At 44.9% G+C, this 20,403-nt stretch overlaps 1 protein-coding gene across 3 annotated transcripts in view; it reads right to left on the minus strand.

Annotated features, from left to right (window-relative positions):
- The window catches only part of TBXAS1 (thromboxane A synthase 1), a 369,109-nt gene that overhangs the window by 11,951 nt on the left and 336,755 nt on the right, over positions 1 to 20,403 (minus strand). For all 3 annotated transcript variants that reach the window (XM_050945812.1, XM_050945821.1, XM_050945802.1), the window contains one exon: positions 6,300 to 6,388. In XM_050945812.1, coding sequence (XP_050801769.1) covers positions 6,300 to 6,388 — 89 coding nt within the window. The remainder of the gene's footprint in view (positions 1 to 6,299; positions 6,389 to 20,403) is intronic.

The following is a 20,403-nucleotide window of genomic DNA, read 5'->3' on the forward strand; positions in this document are numbered from 1 at the left end:
AGACCTGGGTCTGTGTTTGTGGCCAACAAGCGTGTCTGGAACAACCATGCAGGGTTCTGGAGTCCTAAGCTGGCAGGGAAAGCAGGGGCAGAAATAGTCTTGGCACATCAGTTGGCAGCCCCAAAGGGGTTTCTGTGATCCAACCCACCACAGTGGTCATTGGTAGATAAGTAGAGCTGCAGTTGCTTGCTGCACAAAGGGCGTTTACAATCATCTTCATAAAAACAGAGAACATGGACTTTTCAGGGAACTGCAAATGAAATCTGGATCCTTGCAGCGCTAGACTTCATCCCAAATTGGTAATTGTTGCTGCTATAGGTGAGTCTGGTAGCACTAGTATTAAGGTTGCCTGACACTTCCCATTATTAGATCCTGTTTTCATTTGCTTATAACTTTGTCAAACTTTCCATTTGTACTCTAATTTCCCATGCCAGGCATCTGCCTCAAGCTGAAATTTGAGAAAATTTCAGCCAAAATAGTATCGTTTCTGAGAACGAGGCTAAGGGGAAAATACATTGTTCTGCCCACATTAAAAAATTCTGGTGATGTTTTCTTTAGGAAGCGCCTGAAGGGACTGAAATTTGGGAGAGGTTGCCCTTTGTATCAGGACTGTATTGCTGCTGTTTTTGTGAAAATTGGCCAAGTTATAAGCCTTTGAAAAATTGCAGTTTTTAGAAACTTGCTAGAGTTTAATAGCTAAACATCTGCAAAAATTCTGTCTGCACTTGGCATGCTACCACCTAGTCCTGAGCAAGACTTTTTCTGCAATTGTAACTTTGAGCTGCTACAGGCTGGCTCCAGACACCAACTGAGAACAGGGAGCATGTCTCTCTAGGGCTCTCAATGCCTCCCAGTTGTGCTCAGGCAATGAGTGGGAGGAAGCAACCTCATTTGAAAGCAGAGGGGATAAAAACTAGACCAGGGGAGGGGATGCAGAGGTGAGGGGAGCAGAGTGAGACAAGGAACCTGGAGGGGTGGGGGTGACTGGTACTGGAGGTTGGTGGACATGAAAAGGGGAGATGGAAACTTGAACTGGGGTATAGAGATTGGAAACTGGCTGGGCAAGCAGACTGGGACTGGCAGCAAAATAGGGGAGACCGATCAAATGAAGATTTAGGGACAGATTGGGACTAGCTGTGCAAGGAGACAGAATCAGTGGGGTGGAGGGGACGGATCTGATGAGGAGCCAAGATGTGGGGGAAAGAGACTGGGACAAGGAGCTGGTGATGGGGACAATGGGACTGGACAAGGAGCCTGAGAACAGAGACTGAGAACCAGTGGGGATGGCAAATGTGGTTGAAGGGAGAGGTAGGAACTGGAGGCCAAGGGGGCTGGGAGACCGAGCAGAGCAGGCGGTAGTGAATTGGTACTGTCTGGGCAAGAAGACTGGGGACTAGGAAAGTGGGAATGGCTGGGCAAGGAGACTGGAAGGGTGGGGTGGTGGGGGAGTGGAGTGGAGTGGAGACTCCAGAGGGGAAAACTATGATTGGCTGGGCAAGGAGAGTGGGATTTGGATAAGAACCTGAACTGTCTGGGTAAGGAGAATGGAATTAGAATGAGGAGTCAGGACTGGGGAAGAGAGAGGACTGGGGAGGGAATAGGGCAGAAGGGATCAAGACTCGGGGGAAATGGGCAGAAGAGTCTGTGCCCACGAGAACACACTGCCCTCCAGAGCCTGAGACGGAGCCAAACATTCCATTCTGAGCCTCACCATTCCTCTGTTGTCAGCAAATATCTATGAGACAGCAAAATGTCTCACTCCCCTCTAGTGATGGTCCACAGACAGAATGGCAACCTACTACTGCTATCAACCAGTTACTCAGTTCAGGAGGCAAAGGTCTGAGCAGTGGATAGGGTTGCCAACCCTCCTGGTTTTGCTGGGAGTCTTCCAGAATCAGCCCTTATCTCCCAGAGGCTACTAAAGCCAAACTGGAAGATTTTAGGTGCTAAAAATCCAGCGGAGCAGTGGGGCCATGCTGCTCCCAGTGTGGGGAGGGGTGTCTCTGTGCACCCTGAGTGCCAACTCCGCAGCTCCCAGGGGCCGAGGGGACATGCTGGCTGCTTCTGGGAGCAGCGCGGAGCCTGGGCAGGCATGGAGCCTGCCTTAGCTCTGCCACGCTGCTGACTGGGAGCCACCCCAGGTAAGCACCTCCCAGCTGAAGCCTGCACCCCACACCCTCTCCTGCACCCCAACCCCTTGCCCCAGACTGAGCCTGGAGCCCCCTCCCACACTCCGACCCCTCGGTCCCATCCCAGAGCCCACAACCCCTACCACACCCCAACCCTCTGCCCCAGCCTGGTGAAAGTGAGTGAGGGTGGGGGAGGGTTAGCGATGGAGGGAGAGGGGAGTGAGTGGGGTGGGGCCTCAGAGTGGGAGTGGGAACTCAGAGAAGGGGTCGGGCAGGGGGTGTGGTAAAGGTGTTTGGGTTTATGTGATTAGACAGCTGGCAACCCTAGCAGTGGATCTAAAGGTTCCAGCAATGATGATGGTCGATGTGGGTATCAGTATGATGCTACATGATGGAATTTCTGGGGTGTTTTTTTTTCTTCAGTTTGCTTTTTTATAAACATAGGAAATTACTTACAGAAAAAATTAATGCTGCAAAATCAAAGTCAGGAAATCCAGTATTAAGGTGCCTGTGCAACCTTAATTTTGCCTCCTTATACATATGAATTATGATACAACCTATAGGGGCTGGGACTAGGGGTGTGGAGGGTGCTTCAGCACCCCCTGACTTGAAGGGGTTTCCATCATATCCAGTGTTTGCAGTTTGGTTCAATGGCTCTCAGCACCCCCACGATACAAATTGTTCCAGCGCCCCTGATACAGCCTTTCATTAATGATGCCATAGTACTTTTTTCACAGGACCCTTGCCCTCATTCTCTGGAAATGAATTGGGGTTGTGTGAAGGAGGCTGTTGTCTGTAGGATGCCTCCTTCATTTGTTGCGGTAGCTAGAAGATGTGTAGTGAATGAGATAGGATTGCAGGAAGAGAAACGATTGTCTTATGGATAGGGCAGTTGAATGATGCTCTGGAGAACTGGATTCTATCCCTGCCTCTGCCACAGAATTCTAGACAAGTCCCTTCCCTTATATCAAACTTTTCAGAGTTGGTCACTAACTGTTATGTTACTTATTTTCTGGGTACCCAACCTGATACCCTGGGTCTGATGTTGTACAATCGGCTCCCAAATAGGTTTGTCTCCCATTCTGAATCCTATGCCAGAGTCAGTGATGCATGGCTCCCACAACGGCAGAGAGGGATAGCTCAGTGGTTTGAACATTAGCCTGCTAAACCCACGGTTGTGAGCTCAATCCTTGAGGGGGCCACTTAGGGATCAGGGCAAAAATCTGTCGGGGGATGGTCTGGCTTTGAGCAGGGGGTTGGACTAGATGACCTCCTGAGGCACCTTCCAACCCTGATATTCTATGATTTCCAGAAGTGTTGAGCGCTCAGCTGCAACTACAGTCAATAGGAGCAGGGCTTGAACACTAAGTGCTGTGTAACGCTAAGCATGCTGGAAAAAAAAAATCACTCAGGCATTTCAAGTTAATGGACGCTTTTGAACTTAATCTCTTTGTGCTTCAGTTCCCCATCTGTAAAATGGGGACAATGCCATTCTCTCACCTCACCTCACAGGGGTGTTGTGAAAATTAATTAATTAATGTCTGTGACTCTCTCGGCGATACAGTGATGAGCTCATAGAAAAACCCAGGAGGGAATTAATAATTCCATTTTCAGAGCACAGTTTGAATAGTGTGCAGTAAATGAGACCTGGGGCCGCACACTGAACGATGAGGAATGAAAGAAAAGACTGAATAGCTGCTCACTAAGTGAGCACAGTCCATCCTGTGCACCAAATGAGGCAGGGGTCCTGTGGAAAAAATAGCATGTGGTCACATCAGTAGAGACCATCATAAGGGGGCCAGATTAAAGGTTAACTTAATTCTGGCATTTCCTAACTTTTGAAAGCTTGACCTTGCAACCCTTCACAATGTTCTTTGAAGGGAGGTTTTTATGAGTAATTTAATGTTTCTATTACCATAGCAGCCAGAGGCCCCAGCTCCTATTGTGCACTGTTATCACCTGATGGCTGTTCGGTATCCTACATGTTACATTAGCGTGATGGTCTCCTTTCATTAGCCACTGGAAATCACAGAAACTGCTACCAGAACTGGCTCCCTCGTGAGAGAGAAAGGATGGTCTTTTAGTTAATGCGCTAGCCTAGCACTCGAGATCGGGGTTTAATTCCTGGTTTTGTTACAAACTTCTTGCATCACCTTGCATAAGCCACATAAGTGCTTTTGCAAATTTTTACCCTAGGTGACTTAGATGCCTAAGTCCAACTGAATTTCAAGCAATAAAAGATGAAGGGTAAAAAACTCAAAAGCGCCTAGCTCCCTAAATCTTGTGTGAAAATGAGACTTATGTGCTTCTGAAAATTTTATCCTTCATCGTTCAGTGCCTCAATCTCCCAAGTGTAAAATGGGGGTAATACTTCTTTCCTTCATCCTTCGTCCGTTTTGTCCATTTGGTGTGTAGGCTTTTCAAATTAAGGACTCTTTCTCACTATATGTGTGAACGGTGCCAAGCAAAATAAGGCCCTGATCTTGACTGGGGCCTGTAGGTGGTTCAGTAATACAAATAATAATATATGAACAGTCTCAGCAGAAACTAAAGACTGCATGGACCCTGGAGGCCGAACTGTTATCTCAGCCCTAAAAAATGTTTCCTCCAGGTCAGTAGTGACCTATCTATGATCTATGATTACTGTATCTATGATTACTGGTGCCTACCCTGTACCTATTTAGTGAATAAATAGAAGATTCCAGTCTCTAGGACTGACACTTTGGCACTATTCACAGCGTTATGTTCTCTCTCACACAAAATTAAATAAAAATTGATAACTAAGAACCAAAGCCTTGAGAAAAATATTGTCAAGTCCTCCCTTTTGCTGAAAAGTGAATAGGATATTGGTGAAAGGTACTGGACCACCATCTCTGCAGAATGAAGTTCTCTGTTTATTCAGATTGTTTTAAAATCTCTCTCACTCATAGTAGTAAAATTATTTTGTTCGCTATTGAATTTTCACTATTTCTTTGTACTCTGGAATACAGCAGTATTCTTGTCTTATGTAACTGACATCTTTGCAATGCACTGGGCCTTAGATAGAGATCAGGAACAACCACAAATGACACCAATGGGAGCTCCAAAATAACTTCCTTCTCTTCTAATTCTGTTTCTCATCTGACAAACATTGATTGTTTCCCAGTGTTTCAGATAGAGTTGATATTCAAATGTCCCTGATGGTTAACAGGCACAGGAACTTCCATTTATATATCACGGATTTCAGAGTAAAATGTTGTCATTTTATGAGCAAGCATAATTAACCCTTATAACCCTGTGCAACTCCACAGAAAATCTTGGAAGATCCTGCCCTTGGGGGATAAGTAAAAGAGGGGCTAATTTTCAGATATTCTATTTTAAGGTACTTGTTACCGTAGAGTGGGATTTTCCAAAGTGCTCAGCGTTGGCCTAACTCTACTCCCATTGAAATCAAGGGAAGCTTTATCATTGACTTCAATAGAAGCAGAGTTTGCTTAATGCTGGTTTGCTTTTGAAAATCCCACCCGGAGAGCTGAGACTTGTGTTCTGCTACAGTTTTGTGATCTTACACAGTTTGCTAATTTATTTATTCCCCTCCACCTTTTCGAAATAAACACTTCTAAGCTCCCTGGGAAAATATTTTAGCATCAGATAAGGAAAATTTCTAATACCCACTGGACGGGGGCACTAGAGTTAGCTGTAACGGTATAGTACAGTATTAGGGCAGAATGTTATACTACAGAATGAGCAATACATAGCACATAGTACAATTCATGTTTTTGAATACAGCAAGGGACATGCACAATCTTCAGAAGATCAGGGGTTTAATGGGGTGACTGGCCTACTCAGCCAGTAGGCTACATAAATTCTGTGCTCAGGTCTCTGAAGCGGAGCAAAGAAGAACCATCTAACTTCCCTAAGCTAGTCTGCTTCAAAGATACTGCTTCCCTTGGGCTAGGGCGACTCAAAGAACAGTGAAAAGAGACTCTTGACCAGCTGGCCTTGAAAAGGGTGCATTAAGTAGACCAACCTTAGCCAGTCTTCATTCATTTGGCCCCATTGTATCTGTCAAGTGCACGCGCAGTACTGATAGCTTAGCTGCATGGAGGCCAAGAGCATGGGGCTTACAAACAGATTTCCACATATTTATCTAATGATGTACTTTCTAGGAGCAGGAGGGAAAAGGTATACCTGAATGCAGGTGGGTACATGCGCAATGTCTCTGCAATCACCATATCCAGGTAAGGGAGCTCTTGGATATTTTGGTAGTCAGGGACATCCTGGGAGAAAGGAAGAAAGAGATAATTAAGTGCTGGAAACTGCTGGAGCTGCAGGCTGTGGAGAAGCTACCTTGGAGACTACTGATCAATGCCCCCTGGAATGGTGCTCTGTAGTGAGTTTCTCCATGGCAAGGTTGTGGCATTTGAGGGTGGGCCCAAAGTGTGCCCAGTGGGACCTTTACTATAAAATTCCTCACAGTGGCAACAACTTGTGCTATTCCAATGGACCCTAGTAGTGTGTGTGGGAGGGTGAATTCTGTTTCCTCCCATGGTGATCTCTTGTGCAAACCCAGTTTATTTGCTCTTTGTGTAGCAGACCTTGATTTGGGCCTAATTTACATAACCCTGAAATGCATCTGAGGAAGTGGGTATTCACCCACGAAAGCTCATGCTCCAAACGTCTGTTAGTCTATAAGGTGCCACAGGATTCTTTGCTGCTATAACCCTGAAAGTATACATTCAGTGACAGAAAGCATCATATAAACAAACACGACTCTGCCCCGATGAATTTACATTCTACAAAGGAGCCAACAGGGACAATAATAAAACAAACAAATAACAACGCTCCAGCCCTACAATCAGGAGCGTCTCCAGGCCCCAGCATGCCAAGCGCATGCTTGGGGCGGCATGCCGCGGGGGGTGCTCTGCCGGTCTAGAGCTGCCCCTGCCTACAACAGAGAGAGAGGAAACATTTCTCCCACCATTTCTTGTCTTGGAAAACTCACGGAGATCATACATGTCATTATTCAGTTCTGTCAGCAGAGGGCAGAGAAAGTACATCTAAGAAGATCCCCAGTAAAGCTGAGTACAGTTTACATTAAAAGCTCTTGTCTCTTCTGAAATCTGACATGGAGAACATTGGCAAGAGGAACTTACGCCAGGCTAGACTAAACCTGTGAAGATTTGGGGCCTCTGAGGTTCACAACAGGAACTGGATTCTATCCGTTCTTCATTTACTACATCAGCTTTCATATATAATACATATTTTATTGAATTTTCATGTGAAAATGTATGTTACATACTAAAAATACTAAGCAGAGAACAATTCCAGATGGTATGCAGACAATATCTACAATAAAATGAGAACGCATGGCCAGGTGAAAACATCCCTTTTATTCAGAGTTAAGAGAGCACTGTGCCACTTCAGATTTTCCAAGGGCTGCGCAAACTCTGACAGATCCTTCTATGAGGGAGATAAGTTCTATTACACTCATATTTCTGAAGAGAAATAGAGGCAGAGAGGCTATGTCAGTTATTCAAATAGGGCTACCACTCTTCTCTTATGTTAAAAGCTGTCTCACCTCTAGTCAATACAATGTGCATTTTGTCCCTTACTTCAGCAATAATCATGTATTGTTGTTATTTATATTAGTATAGTGCCTACAGCCGCAAAACAAGACTGGGGCCTCACCATGCTAGGTGCTGGGCAAACAGACAGTAAGTGCTGACAGTTTAAACAGACAAGACAAACAAAGAATGGGCAGGAAGGAATATTATTAGCCCCATTTTGCAGACAAATAATTGAGGCACAGAGAGATTAAGTGACTTGCCCAGGGTCACATAGGAAGTCTGTGGCAGAGCCTGGAAATGAACTCAGATCTCCCGAGTCCAAATTCAGTGCCTTCACCACAAGATCATCCTGCCTCTCTGTGATTAAGCAAAGAAGCCTACACTTTGATACACATATATTTAAGGCCCTTTGTTTTGTGTTTTTTACCAATTTTTAATGAAAAATTCCCAGGTTTTACAAAAGCTAATATTTGTTTTTTACTGATTATCTCCTGAATTTTGGATGCTATTTCAAATAGCCTCAGTTCCTTTAGGGAATTAGCAGTTTAGAAAACAAAATAAAGAAACACAAACAGATGATTTTCCATGGAAGAAAATTGGTTATGTTTACGTAAGAAAAAAGAGCCAGGGCAACAGCAGCAGAGTGTGAGCTCAACTTTCACCTGCACCTCAGTGAATTCACATGTCAGATGCTACATAATTGTTGGCATTTCCATGCTTCTAACTTCAAAGTAGCTGAATTTACTTCAGCAGCTGTGTGCACGGTCTGATCTTGGACTGGGTGTCGTCCCCAAAGCCAAACATCCTTGTTTAGGAGGGACATTCCTGATATATTTTTAACAAAATATTTTCCATTTGTTCTTCGACTCCTTCTCTCAAAAAACTCTTTTACTCACTACATTTTGAAGGCATTGAAATATGCTTTTCTCTCCAAATATCCTTAATTGTCACTTTCAAATATTGGCAGGTATGTCTGAGAGGGTGGTGGGTTGTCATGCTAAAATGCCACTTGAAGCCCCTGTGTAGCACATCTGTACATTGAATGTTACTCAGTGCTGGGTATGTTTTAGTCCAGAAATAGATTCCTTTTTGGAGAATGCAGGAAAAAAGGAGGTACCACGCTGCATGTAATAAAACACCAGACATTTTAATGTTGTGACCATTGCCTTACACAAAGATTTATGTCAATAGTTTTCACAGTGTTTTTATATCTTTTCCTTACTAACTTAGAAATGACGAAAGCTTATGCTCAAATAAATTTGTTTGTCTCTAAGGTGCCACAAGTACTCCTGTTCTTTTTTTAGAAATGAATGTAATCCTGTGCTTCAGTTCCCCATCAGTAAAATGGAGATGGTTCTTCCCTGCCTTACAGGGCTGTTGTGAGGATAAAGTTCATGAATGATTGCAAAGGGGTCAGACAATACAGTGCTGAGGGCCATGTAAATAGATAACACATTCTGGGCACTAATGCAATCTAAGCTCTGGATGCTGAAAACTGTTCCACTCATGCAGACTTCTCCACTCTCTGCACCTTCAGTGAAGCTCCACATGGGCACAGGAGTCTGCATGTACAGATCAGCTTGTGGACTGAGGGTCTTTAACAGACATGCATTTATCCCCACAACCTCAATCTGACTTTAGATTGTAAGATCCTCAGGGTAGGGCTTGAACCTTATTTCTTTTTGGAAAGCATATTGAGAGCTACTAGAAAAAAAGTAAATTCCTAAATAAATCTCTTCTTAATGGCAATACAAACATGCAGTAAGCATAGCGGCAGGACTCCTAAATACTAGTGAAAACAAATAGACTCCTTACATATAGATCAGCAGTTCTAGTCTGTGGAAAAGTGGACACAGTGCAACCAATAGGATTTGGAAAAAACAAAATGAAAGGGAATTTAGCACTGGTTTAAGAAATTGGATTAACAGCAGTGGAAACTCAAGTCTTCTCTTTGTCTACACAAGCACAGCAGATGCCCTACAAATTTCTCACGTTCCCCTACCAATGTGTCTCCATCATGACTTGGAAGGACCTCTCTAGAAGTGAGAAGGTAATTCAGTCACCAGGATTCATTCAGGATTTGTCCTCTCTATTGAGAAGGCAAATAAGGGGCCAGTAAGTGCCTACTGTGTTTTTATGAGATATATCAATTGGGAACTGTTGGCCAGATCCGTAGCTCGTGTAAATCACTGTAGCTCCATGACTTACTACATGCGCATGCACGCACACACTAAGACATACATACATATAACATCTATTTATAGTATTTATTATTATTGTATGTGTTGTATATAGTATTGTATTGTATAATTACTTATGTACAGATATATTTGGGTTAACCAAACTTTGCAACACCGGCGGCCACAATGACAGTTTCTCAGGTGCTCACCTATAGATAGCACTTAGTCAGACTCTGCTGGCCCAAAGCTAAGGGCCCTCTACTGGCAATGCCATTTTGCCAAACTATAGATTATCAAATCTGGGTACAGTCTGTGAACAAAGCCCCTCAGCTGATCTTAACTGTCATGACAATACTTGGGGTAGAAAGCAAGAACTAAAATCAGAATTTTATGCAACAAAATATACAGAGTGAATTGCATCAGGAATTGAACTGGAAGCCAGTGAAGACTCCAGAGGCCAGAGATAATATATTCCTTATAACTAACACTGCTGAATAACTTGACAGTCTCCTCTGCTGCAGCTTTGGAGGAGTCCAGAAGGGTACCAATCCAAATTTGAGGTCACAGGGGCATGCATGACTGTGGTGAGGTTCACGTCAGAGAGATCAGGTCACTTGTCCAATAAAATGGTGGTTCTGTCCACCAGCACTGACTGTGAATCCAGCAGTAAATGGCTAGGGAAGCACTACCAAACAGCAAATCTACCTGACAAAGAGTGGACACACCTCACAGTAATGGAGGCAAATGCTGCCCTTGCATAGGCTGTGCATGTTTCTCCTGTCATGCAGCAACCCCTCCATCTTGTCTGGAATGAATTTGAGCCATCTTATGTTCACTCAAACGCCTCTCTTGGTCAGGTCCTGGGTCGGCCAGGAGACAGCACCATGTGGGTCAGACCAAATTGATTTACTGTCCTCCCAATAAATGCTGGATAGGAGGGTGACAGAAATTCAGGTACGTAAGCAATAAGTCAGCGTCAACCTCGAGGACCTCTTAGAAAAGAGAGAGCAAAATTGCTGAACAGCAATCCTATCCACCACAGCCAAGGTCCACAAATACATGAACAACATTTCTTGATCATATGGCTCAAAAGCTGTTAATAGATCAAAGAATCGGCCTGGGCACTTGACCATTGCTCACTGCTAGTAGCAGATAATCCCTCAACACCACCAGAATCATCTATGTGCCATAACCAGACTGACACGGGTCAAAGAAACCTAAGAACACCAGATAATGTTAGAGCTGCCCCTCTACAACCTTTTAAATAACCTTATCAAGACAGGCGTGGCTAGAGCAGAGATGGCACTTAGTGTGCATATCAATGAATGAAGATAGCTTCTTGAGCCTAAGCCTAACAACTGCTTGCTTGATGGAAGCAGCTTTCCCCTTGCTAGACTTTACTAGCCACACTGAAGTACTTGAATGTCTGTTAAGTCCTACACCAAAGCCCTCCTAGAACATTCAATGTCTCAGGGAGTGAAACTGGGGGTGACTTGACCAGGGAAGACTGTAAACTCAGATCTGCCACCTTGGAGTTGCCCTATACAGAAAGAATTCAATCAATAGTGTTTGCTACAGGCAACAGAAACTTCCTCATAGCAAGAAATGTTTGATTTTGTTTCCCAGTGGATATGGTCTGGATTCAACACAGGGCCGCCCAGAGGGGGGCAAGTGGGGCAATTTGCCCCAGGCCCCCCGAGAGTTTTTTGGGGCCCCTGGAGCGGGATCCTTCACTTGCTCTGGGGGTCCCGGAAAACTCTCGCGGGGCCCAGGCCCCTGGAGCTTCTTCCGCTCTGGGTCATCATCGGCAATTCGGTGGCACTGGGGTCCTTCCGCTCTAGGGCGGAAGGACCCCCTGCCGCTGAATTACCGCCGAAGCAGGACCCGCCGCTGAAGTGCTGAGTCTTCGGCGGTAATTCGGCAGCGGGGGGTGCCCGCCACGGGTCTTTGGGGCACTTCGGGTCCCGGAGCGGAAGGACCCCCCTGCCACCAAATTACCACCAAAGCGGGGTGGGGAGCCCGCCGCCGAAGACCCCAGGCCCCTGAATCCTCTCGGTGGCCCTGATTCAACATGCTGTCACCCATCTGGAAAAACTCAGCAGCTCTACATGGATACTATTGTGGGAGGAGAAAAAACAAATTATTTGCCTTCATTACAGCTACAGCATAGGGTTAAAAAACTCTATGCAGTAGCCAAAGTGATTCAGAGTGTAATGACTGCCACAAGTATTCTTGCCTCCATCCAATAAATTTAATCCGTCATAGGACATATGACAGGCTGGACTTCTGATTTATGCTATGATTTAGATACAGGGGTGTTAAAGTCAAAATCAGTCACAACAAAATGCAAAGCATTAAAAAAAGTGAATGAGGACATAAGAATGGCTATACTGGAGCAGAGCAATGGTCCACACAGACCAGTATCTTGTCTTCCAGCAGTGGCCGGTGCCAGATGCTTCAGAGGGAGTGAACAGGCAATTATCAAGTGATCCATCCCCTGTCATCCAGTCCCAGCTTCTAGCTTTTACCCTTAAACATTCTCAGACCTTCTTATAGTCAACTACACCTCAGTAAGGGGGTGAGCATGAGCTGGTGTAATTTACACTCCAAGAAACTAGAAGAAGGTTTAAAAAGGTGTAGACGAAAGTAAGCTGTAGCCTGCTGTAACTCACACCTTCTTACACTCTTGTTTTAGTTGCTTTCCTTGCTATGCCCCTCTCTTGTTCATTGTCACACGAATAACACTGGCATAGGCCTACTCAGGCGCACAATCAGTGGACCAAATTCAGAGGTGATGTGTATGGTTGGCATATAAGTTACACACTGACAAGTGAGTGGGTGTCTAAGAGCCAAATTCTCTCAGCTACACAGGTGTAAATCCACTGAAGTCCTGCAGTTGTATTGGTATAAGTGTAACACTAAGTAAGTATTTATATGGCAGTCCAGTGGGAGTCTAAGTTGGTGTAACAATCCTGATGAAGCCAGAAGAAGGTCTAAATTTACAGGAGCTTTAACTCCATCTGGTGTCAACTAGGCTTTCCTTGGACTCAAAACCTCCAGTTCTTGATGGAGGATGGACAAGAGTTACCTACAGCATGCTGCCTTTGTACTGTAGGAAAAGGTCATCGCAGCCTGATAGTTCAAATGGAAATATTCAATGAGATACAAAGATTTTTCTGTAACAGAAAAACAAACACATATGCATGGATCCCTAACAAAAACAGGCAGAAATTCCTAAACACCTAGTTTACCATCCACACCTATGGGTGAATGAATGCAGAATAAAGTACAATCTAAAGTAATCAGAAGAGAGGAGAGAGAGTCTTTAGGTTGGTTTATTCTACTGCAGGTCAGAAGCAAGTTACAAACCAAAAGAGTAGAAAGAAATTCTATAAACCAATTCTGGCTTCAACCACGCAGGAATGTCTGGAGGCACCAGCCTCCTGGTTTGAAGGACAGATTTTCTTGGGCACAAGTACTCCCCCATATACTAAGACAGAATAACCAAATGTTGAGAGAAAGAGATAAAGGAAGGTTCGCCTGTTTCTGGAGTCTTCCCCAGCCATGGAGGAGGTGGCAGGATTTGGCCCTTGTTGTATAAGGACTTTATTATAACTGGAGAGTGCCCAATCAGGTGGGTTTTAGAATTTGTCCTCTGTCCACTGGCATATTTTTAACTTGGGGGGGAGGGGAGAATAGTTCTTTTCCATAAACTGTTTCCTTTACTCCTAGAAAAACTGTTGAATTCCAGATAGCTGAATACTGGAGACAATCATTGGCCATTACGCTTGTAGTGGGTCAGAGTAACAGAGTATAGGGACAGCCTATTTCTGGCATCCTTTAAACATTCTCATACAACCTGGGAAGTCACTTCAGTTCTCTCCCTAGGCTTGCCTGAGTCTGCAGAGATTAAGAGTCTCTCGCTAAGCTTGTCTGACACTATCAAAATTTCTACTTGGGTGGCAGAAATTCTGAATGGTGAAGTATCCCAGCAGGAGGGAGGCAGGGAGGAACCAAAACAGGAGAAAGGGCTGCCAGAGGTCCAAAAGTCTCAATGAGAGAATTATAAAACCGGGGTAGGTCTGTCCGAAGGGCACGTCACTAGTCCAAAGCACATTATGTACTGTACTTCATACAGGACTTAATCTTTCCTGCCATGGAAGTGTTCCTCGGTAGTTACTAGAATAAAGAGGAGGGTTTTTCTCCCCTTTTCTCAGCAGACATTCACAGTATCACATAAGAGCCAGATGATTAAATTAAATAATTCCTCCTCCAGCTTCTATTTTCTGTATGGAGGTGACTGTGCTTTAAATTAGGGTCCTGGATGTAAAAGACCTGTGTGTTTAGTTTAATCAAATGTTCATTTCCTCACATTTATGTTTATGTTAAAAGGGATCAGCGTGAATTTCCATGCTACAAATAGAGACTATCAGGTGGGTTGGTCCTCCCTAATTTTTCCTCATATTTGTGGCTTTGCATGCTGTGCAGCCCTATGTGCTGAAAGATAACATTGCCTCATGCATGCAGCATGATCAAACGTGCCATAGAGTGAACAGTCCAACTTTTAAGGAGAACTGAAATGCTTTAAAAAAAAAAATAAGAAAAGTAGGTAAGTCACCCTACTGTAGATTCCAAATTATGGGCCTGATCCAGTGACTTCCATGGGAGTCTTTCCATTGCTGCATCAGACTTCTGTGAATTAGTAGGTAGGCAAACACAGTAAAAAACTACTGTAAGGTTCCCCATCACTCAGTGTAATTATGATTCACATTGACAAAGCTAGGGCAGTTTTCATGCTATGTCACAAGTATGTAGTGCCCGAGGTCTCCAAAGCCCCTTACAACCATTAGGTGAGGTAAAACAACAAATGTTAAATAATAACACTTTGAAAACCTCAGGTGGAAGATATTACAGAAATACACAGCATTTAACAAACATTAATTGGTTAATAATCCTCCCTCATTTGTTTGAGGTTCTGCAGGTAAATATCCCCATGTTCAGATGGGAAAAAAGTGGGATGCAGTAAGGTTGAGGCTAATATTTTCCAACTTGACTAAGTCCATATTTAGACACCTAAATAAGTGGCCTGATTTTCAAAGGCATTGAGCAGCCAGAGCTCCCATTGACTTCAAGACCTACTCATGTGATTAAAGCAGGCAGAACTCGGCCATGAATGTTTAGCCTTAAAATGATATAAAATACTAATAGTGCTTAGCACTTACATACATCTGAAATGCAAACAGAAAAGGTCTTTGTTTGTTTTTTCTAGCTACAAAGATGCTAAGTCAGGGCTTTGTGTTTGTCTTTGCAGAGGTCATGAGGCCACAAATACCTAAGGCAAAGCAGGGAGCTGCAGGCTTTTCAGCATTTCAGGCATCTCTTGATACAGACCCTGAACCCAACCTCTAGCAGGAATGTAAGGGCTTGATCCTGCTCCTATTGAAGTTAATGGGAAAACTCCCAGTAACCTCTCCAGTGTAGATTCAGGGCCCCAAAGAGGAAATGATTTTCAAATATATTGTTTTAAAACACATAAATTAAGTTACTACTGAGATGTGCACATACCAGAACTGAGTAGTGTCAGTGCCCAATCTTATCACTGTAACTCTTGTCCTTCCCCTTTCCCCTCGCACTGGCCCTAATGCAAGAAAGGGTTCCTATTCAAGTAAGCACTAGCTTGTGCTTTCCCAAATAAGGGTCATTTTTTATTACTCTCATTCGTTGCATCATTTCTTAAATGGGACTGTTTAGATTTTCAGGGAATGGAATATGTCAGATCTAGAACGCATCAAAAACTTTTAGACAAAAACAAATTTTGGACAAAATGTGAGAAAATCTCCATTTCTGCTGAAATTTTTCAGGGTTTCATTGAAAATCTGAAAAATCCAGTAAAACTTTTTTTTTTTTTTTGAAGTTTGAATGTGGTAAATAAAATTCATTTCCTAATCAGCTCTAGTCAGGTCTTTTTATTTGCTCCAGAAAGCACCTGCTCAATGTCATATCAATAATAAAACAAAGGCACTTCTTGTGTCTGCGCTTTCCTCGGCCCTGCTACTTGTTTTCTCTTCCTGTAGAAACATGGAAAGGCTGTTCCTCTGTTTGTGATTACGGTGACTAGACAGCAAATGTGAAAAATCAGGACTAGGGGTGGGAGGTAATAGGAGCCTATATAAGTAAAAGACCCCAAAAATCAGGACTGTTCCTGTAAAATCGGGACATCTGGTCACCCTAGTTTATGATTTAACCTGCTCAATGCCTGTCTGTCCCAGCTGCACATCTTAACTAACCATAAGAGGGGAGAAAAGTTGAGAATTGTCTCTTTCTAGAACATAGATACATACATAAGAGTGTAGAAAAAGAGATTTAAAAAGATTAAACGCATGGAGCCAGATTCTCAGCTGATGTAATTTGGCACAGCGTCAGTGAAGTCAATGAAGCAACATCCGATTTATGCCAGCTGAGGATCTGGGATATAAAGTGCAGTTCTAATCGAGGAAGTGAGTATGGAAATTGAACCCTTTTACTCAGCAGTTTGTTCATATTCAGTCACGGCGGCTGACTAGTTACTAAAAATGAGTTTTCTTTCTTTTTTTGTTTTTTAACCATATCAGTCCTGCAGAGCTAACAAAACTGCAGGAGAGTGAGCTAGATTATATTCTCGCTCATGCATCATGCTGACTAGGTTCCAGGGGGACTGCACAGGTGTAACAGAGGACAGAATTTGGCACAGGGAATCTTTTTTTACTGGTGATTGTGCAGAAGCAGAAAGAACCCATCATAATGCGCAGATCTTAGGGTGGGTTTACATGGCTAGCAGTTAGAAAATATGTAATTTACTTGTAAACTGAGCAAGGTCATTTCTAACAGCCTATGGAATTGGGGACACAGGGTTGGAGGAGACCCCACAGGCAGGCAGAGAGAAAATTCTGAGCCTTTACTTAATGGACCCCAAATTATCCAGGTCTGGACAATGGTTTGTAGCTCCTTCTGCTTTACAAGGAGGCCTCTTTCACTAGTCCCTGGCCCTGTCTTGCCACTTAATGTTGCTTGCTGCTTCCTGTCCCTGACCCTTCCCTTCCCACAGTCTGTCCCTGTATCTCTCTTCTATCTTTCCAGTGCTACCTGCTTCCACTACTATCCGTAGCCTATGTCTGCTACTGTCCTATCAGCCTCCCCATCAGATTGTCCCTGCACCCATTTTGTTCTTTCTCCTTCTTTTTTAAAGCCTGATCCAGCATCTAGTTTTAACGGTAAGCTCTGGGGTAGAATGGGACACACAATAATGGAGAGGCCTTGAGAGAATCTGTAGTGTTGCCCAGATGTGTTTGAACCAGCCCTGAAATGGAGCACATTTGATCTGCAAGCCATTGGGACACAAACATGGCACTACCCAATGCTATTTTTACCAAGTGATTCTTCAGAGTAAAACTTCACTTTTAGCTATAGAGAGGTGCCCAAACTATGCTCACTGGCAACTTGCTCCAACCCCCCTAATTTTCCAAATACATTGCACCCAGTGTCCGCTGTAGTAGCAGGTGTGACGTGCAGAGCGTACTGGTCTAATAACAAATGCTCTATCATGATCTGAGGGGTTTTCGGTGAGGAACAAGATGGAGCACTGCATTTTGAGATTGTGTAGTTTCTCTGTACAAAGTCTGGGCAGTAAAGACAAAGGCAGCTACCAATATTTACAGTTCTACCAACCCCAGTTGTTCAAACATCATGAGTCAGGCCCCAAATTTAATGAAATTGGCTTTAAAATCACAAGATTTTTAAAACAATACATTCAGAGTTCCTTTTAGTTCCCGCCTGGCATTTAAGCCAGCGTTCATGTTTTCAAGTTTCTCTCTGCAATCATGAGGGCTAGAAATTTAATTTTTTTTTAAAATGAAAGGGGGGGATTCTGGTGTATTCACCAGAGCTTAGGGATTTAAGAAAAAACACCAACTATCACAAGACTTGTGATAAAACTGCAAGAGATGGCAACACAAGGGTCACATTTGGTCTTCTCTTTGGCCGTCTGGTTCTGAAGCAGTCAGATAGCATCACATGGGCCTTTTACAATGCATTAGGGACCTGGAACTTAAAATGAATGATAACAACTACAAAAGTTGATCCCCCATCCTACACCATTCCTCAAAATAGACAATATTTTGTACAACACATTTGGATTGGGATTTTCAAAGGAGCCCATGGGAGTTAGGCACTCAATTTCCAACAAAAAATCCCAGCTGAGCACCTAGACAAAGTAATTGAGCTGGGAGGCAGGGGTAGGGGGGTTCTGCTGAGTCTATATAAAGCATATTGCTTCTACTGAGTATGAAAAAAGAAAAGCAAATCCTGGCTGCTGCTATTATACACAGAGCCACTTATCTATGGATGAAGCCCAGACAGCTGTGTGTCTGTAAGTGAGGAAAATAAATTAAAGAGTCAAAAATGTAAACCAAGAAAGGATAAAAACCCACCCAATGATGTATAAATAGAGCTTATCTGACTGAAGAAGGGTGCTTATTATTTCCTTTACTTTCACGTGTCTGAAGAAAGCTAGGTTTCTCTCCCATGAGCAAGCAGGATCATTTGCCTAGTGTGGGACTACTGCAGAGAACTGCATAGCATTTTTCTGTTTGGGCTTATTTTTAAAATGAGGCCAGTGGCACAGTGACATCATGAGACAGTTACTGCCCTAATTTAAATACAGAGGTAAATCACATGATATTCTATAGCAATGCTTCAAAACATTGCAACTTACAGTAGGGTTGAGGTCCTCAAGCTGTAGGGTCTGGGCCAGCACCCATGGGGGTGGGGAGGTAGCACCACCCAGCCCCCTCCTTACCCCCTGCTCTGCTCCAGTCCCACCCCCAGCTGCTTTCTGGTCCCACACCAGCCCCCGGCCTCGGCCACTGGCTGTGGCTCCGTTCCAAGACCAAGACCAAGACCAAGACCAAGACCAAGGCTGGGGGCGGAGCCAGGAGCAGAGCCGCACCTGGCTATGTGGGTCTGGCTGCCAGCTCCCACCGCAGTCTGGCTGCAGCTCCACTCCAGCCCTCAGCCCAGGGCCGTCCTTAGCCATAGGCAGAATAGGCAGCCGCCTAGGGTACCAAAAGGTCTGGGGGCACCGCTCTGCAGGGAGCCCAGACAGAGGGGAAGCAGTGGAGAATGTAAGAGCAGGGCTGCTGGGTCCTAGAGAGAGCCGAATGCAGCACAGTCTGAGGGAGGAGATTGGCTGCTGGGAAGTCTCTGGGAAGGGGTAGGGGAAGGAACTCACCTGCAGGGGTGGCAGCTTATAGGGGCTCAAGGTGCTCGAGCACCAGGAATATTCAAGGCTGGGGGCTGTGCTCCACCAATATTTGGAGCTGGGTTTCTCCTCTGCCCCCACCTCGGAACTTCCCTGGCTGAAAGAAAACAGCCAGTGCCTCTCTCCTTTGTTTGGGCTGCTTTTGCTTAAGGCTATAGAGATCATTGGGAGGCAGCCTCTTGGAGCACTGGGGGAGGGGAAGAGGAAGAGAGGAGGGGGAAGGAGGCACACACATGCTTGGGAGCTTTCTCCCCCGCCCCCCCCAGCACTCAGTGGCAGCAGCAGGGATGGGGAGGCCACACATGATGGCAACCCCCCCGCCCTGGAACCCATCATAGGGGAGGCGAGTGGGCTTTCTGGACCTGAGTCACTAGGAGCATGTGCAGTGACTGTGGTGCAGAGTGAGTGTGCGGTGGGTGGGGGGCAGGAAAGAGAGGAGGGGTCCCTTCCCTGGAGCTTGCTTCTGCCAGTAAGGAGGGGGGAGAGTCCTCTCTGGCTCCAGCCCTGGGCAGCCTGTCTGCATCCCAAGTTCCTTATCCTGAGCCCTGCCCCACCCCAGAGCCTGCGCCCCCAGCACCCCAACCCTGAGCACTCTGCTGCAGTGTGAACCCCTCATCCCTAGCCCCATCCCAGAGCCCTCACTTGAGGGGAAAAACATGCAACTTAAATTTGGTGGTCAGTTTGGAGTATCATTGTGTTTAGCACAATACTTGATTATTTTACACCCTTTAAAGTATACAGGTGTTACAAAGTGGGAATGTTCTTAATGTTTTCTCTGAATACTGTGTGGGTGCCTCAGTTTCCCCTATGCATTTCTCAAGGATCTAGATGGTGGGATAAGGATGTGTGATTGTTGTAGAGCCCTAGAGTGCCAGTGTGATGCCGTTTGCACAGAGAATGGCTGAAACCCTGTCTCCGGGCAGCTGATGGCCTGGGTCGCTCTCCTGCAAGGTGCCAACTGAAGGTGTTGGAGAACAAAGAGATCAGGTGGCCTCCTAATGCCTGGAAAAGAGACAAAGGCCAGAGGAGAGAGTGTCAGTGCCTGTTTGGACTTCCGGGAAGTGCATGGTGTGGAAGAGGATGCTGGGATGCTTTGGAACTACTCCATACAAAGCCAGTCAGGACTCTGGGGGAACCTCCTCTCTCTGAGCATACTGTCTCCAGAGCAAGATGCTTACACCTTCCTGGGTCTGACCTCAGAGCATTCAGCATGCCCTTCCACACTGTGCGCTTTCCGCAACAAGTCTGTC

This window comes from Gopherus flavomarginatus, chromosome 1 (assembly GCF_025201925.1).
Source record: "Gopherus flavomarginatus isolate rGopFla2 chromosome 1, rGopFla2.mat.asm, whole genome shotgun sequence".
In the NCBI taxonomy this organism is placed as follows: Eukaryota; Metazoa; Chordata; order Testudines; family Testudinidae; genus Gopherus; species Gopherus flavomarginatus.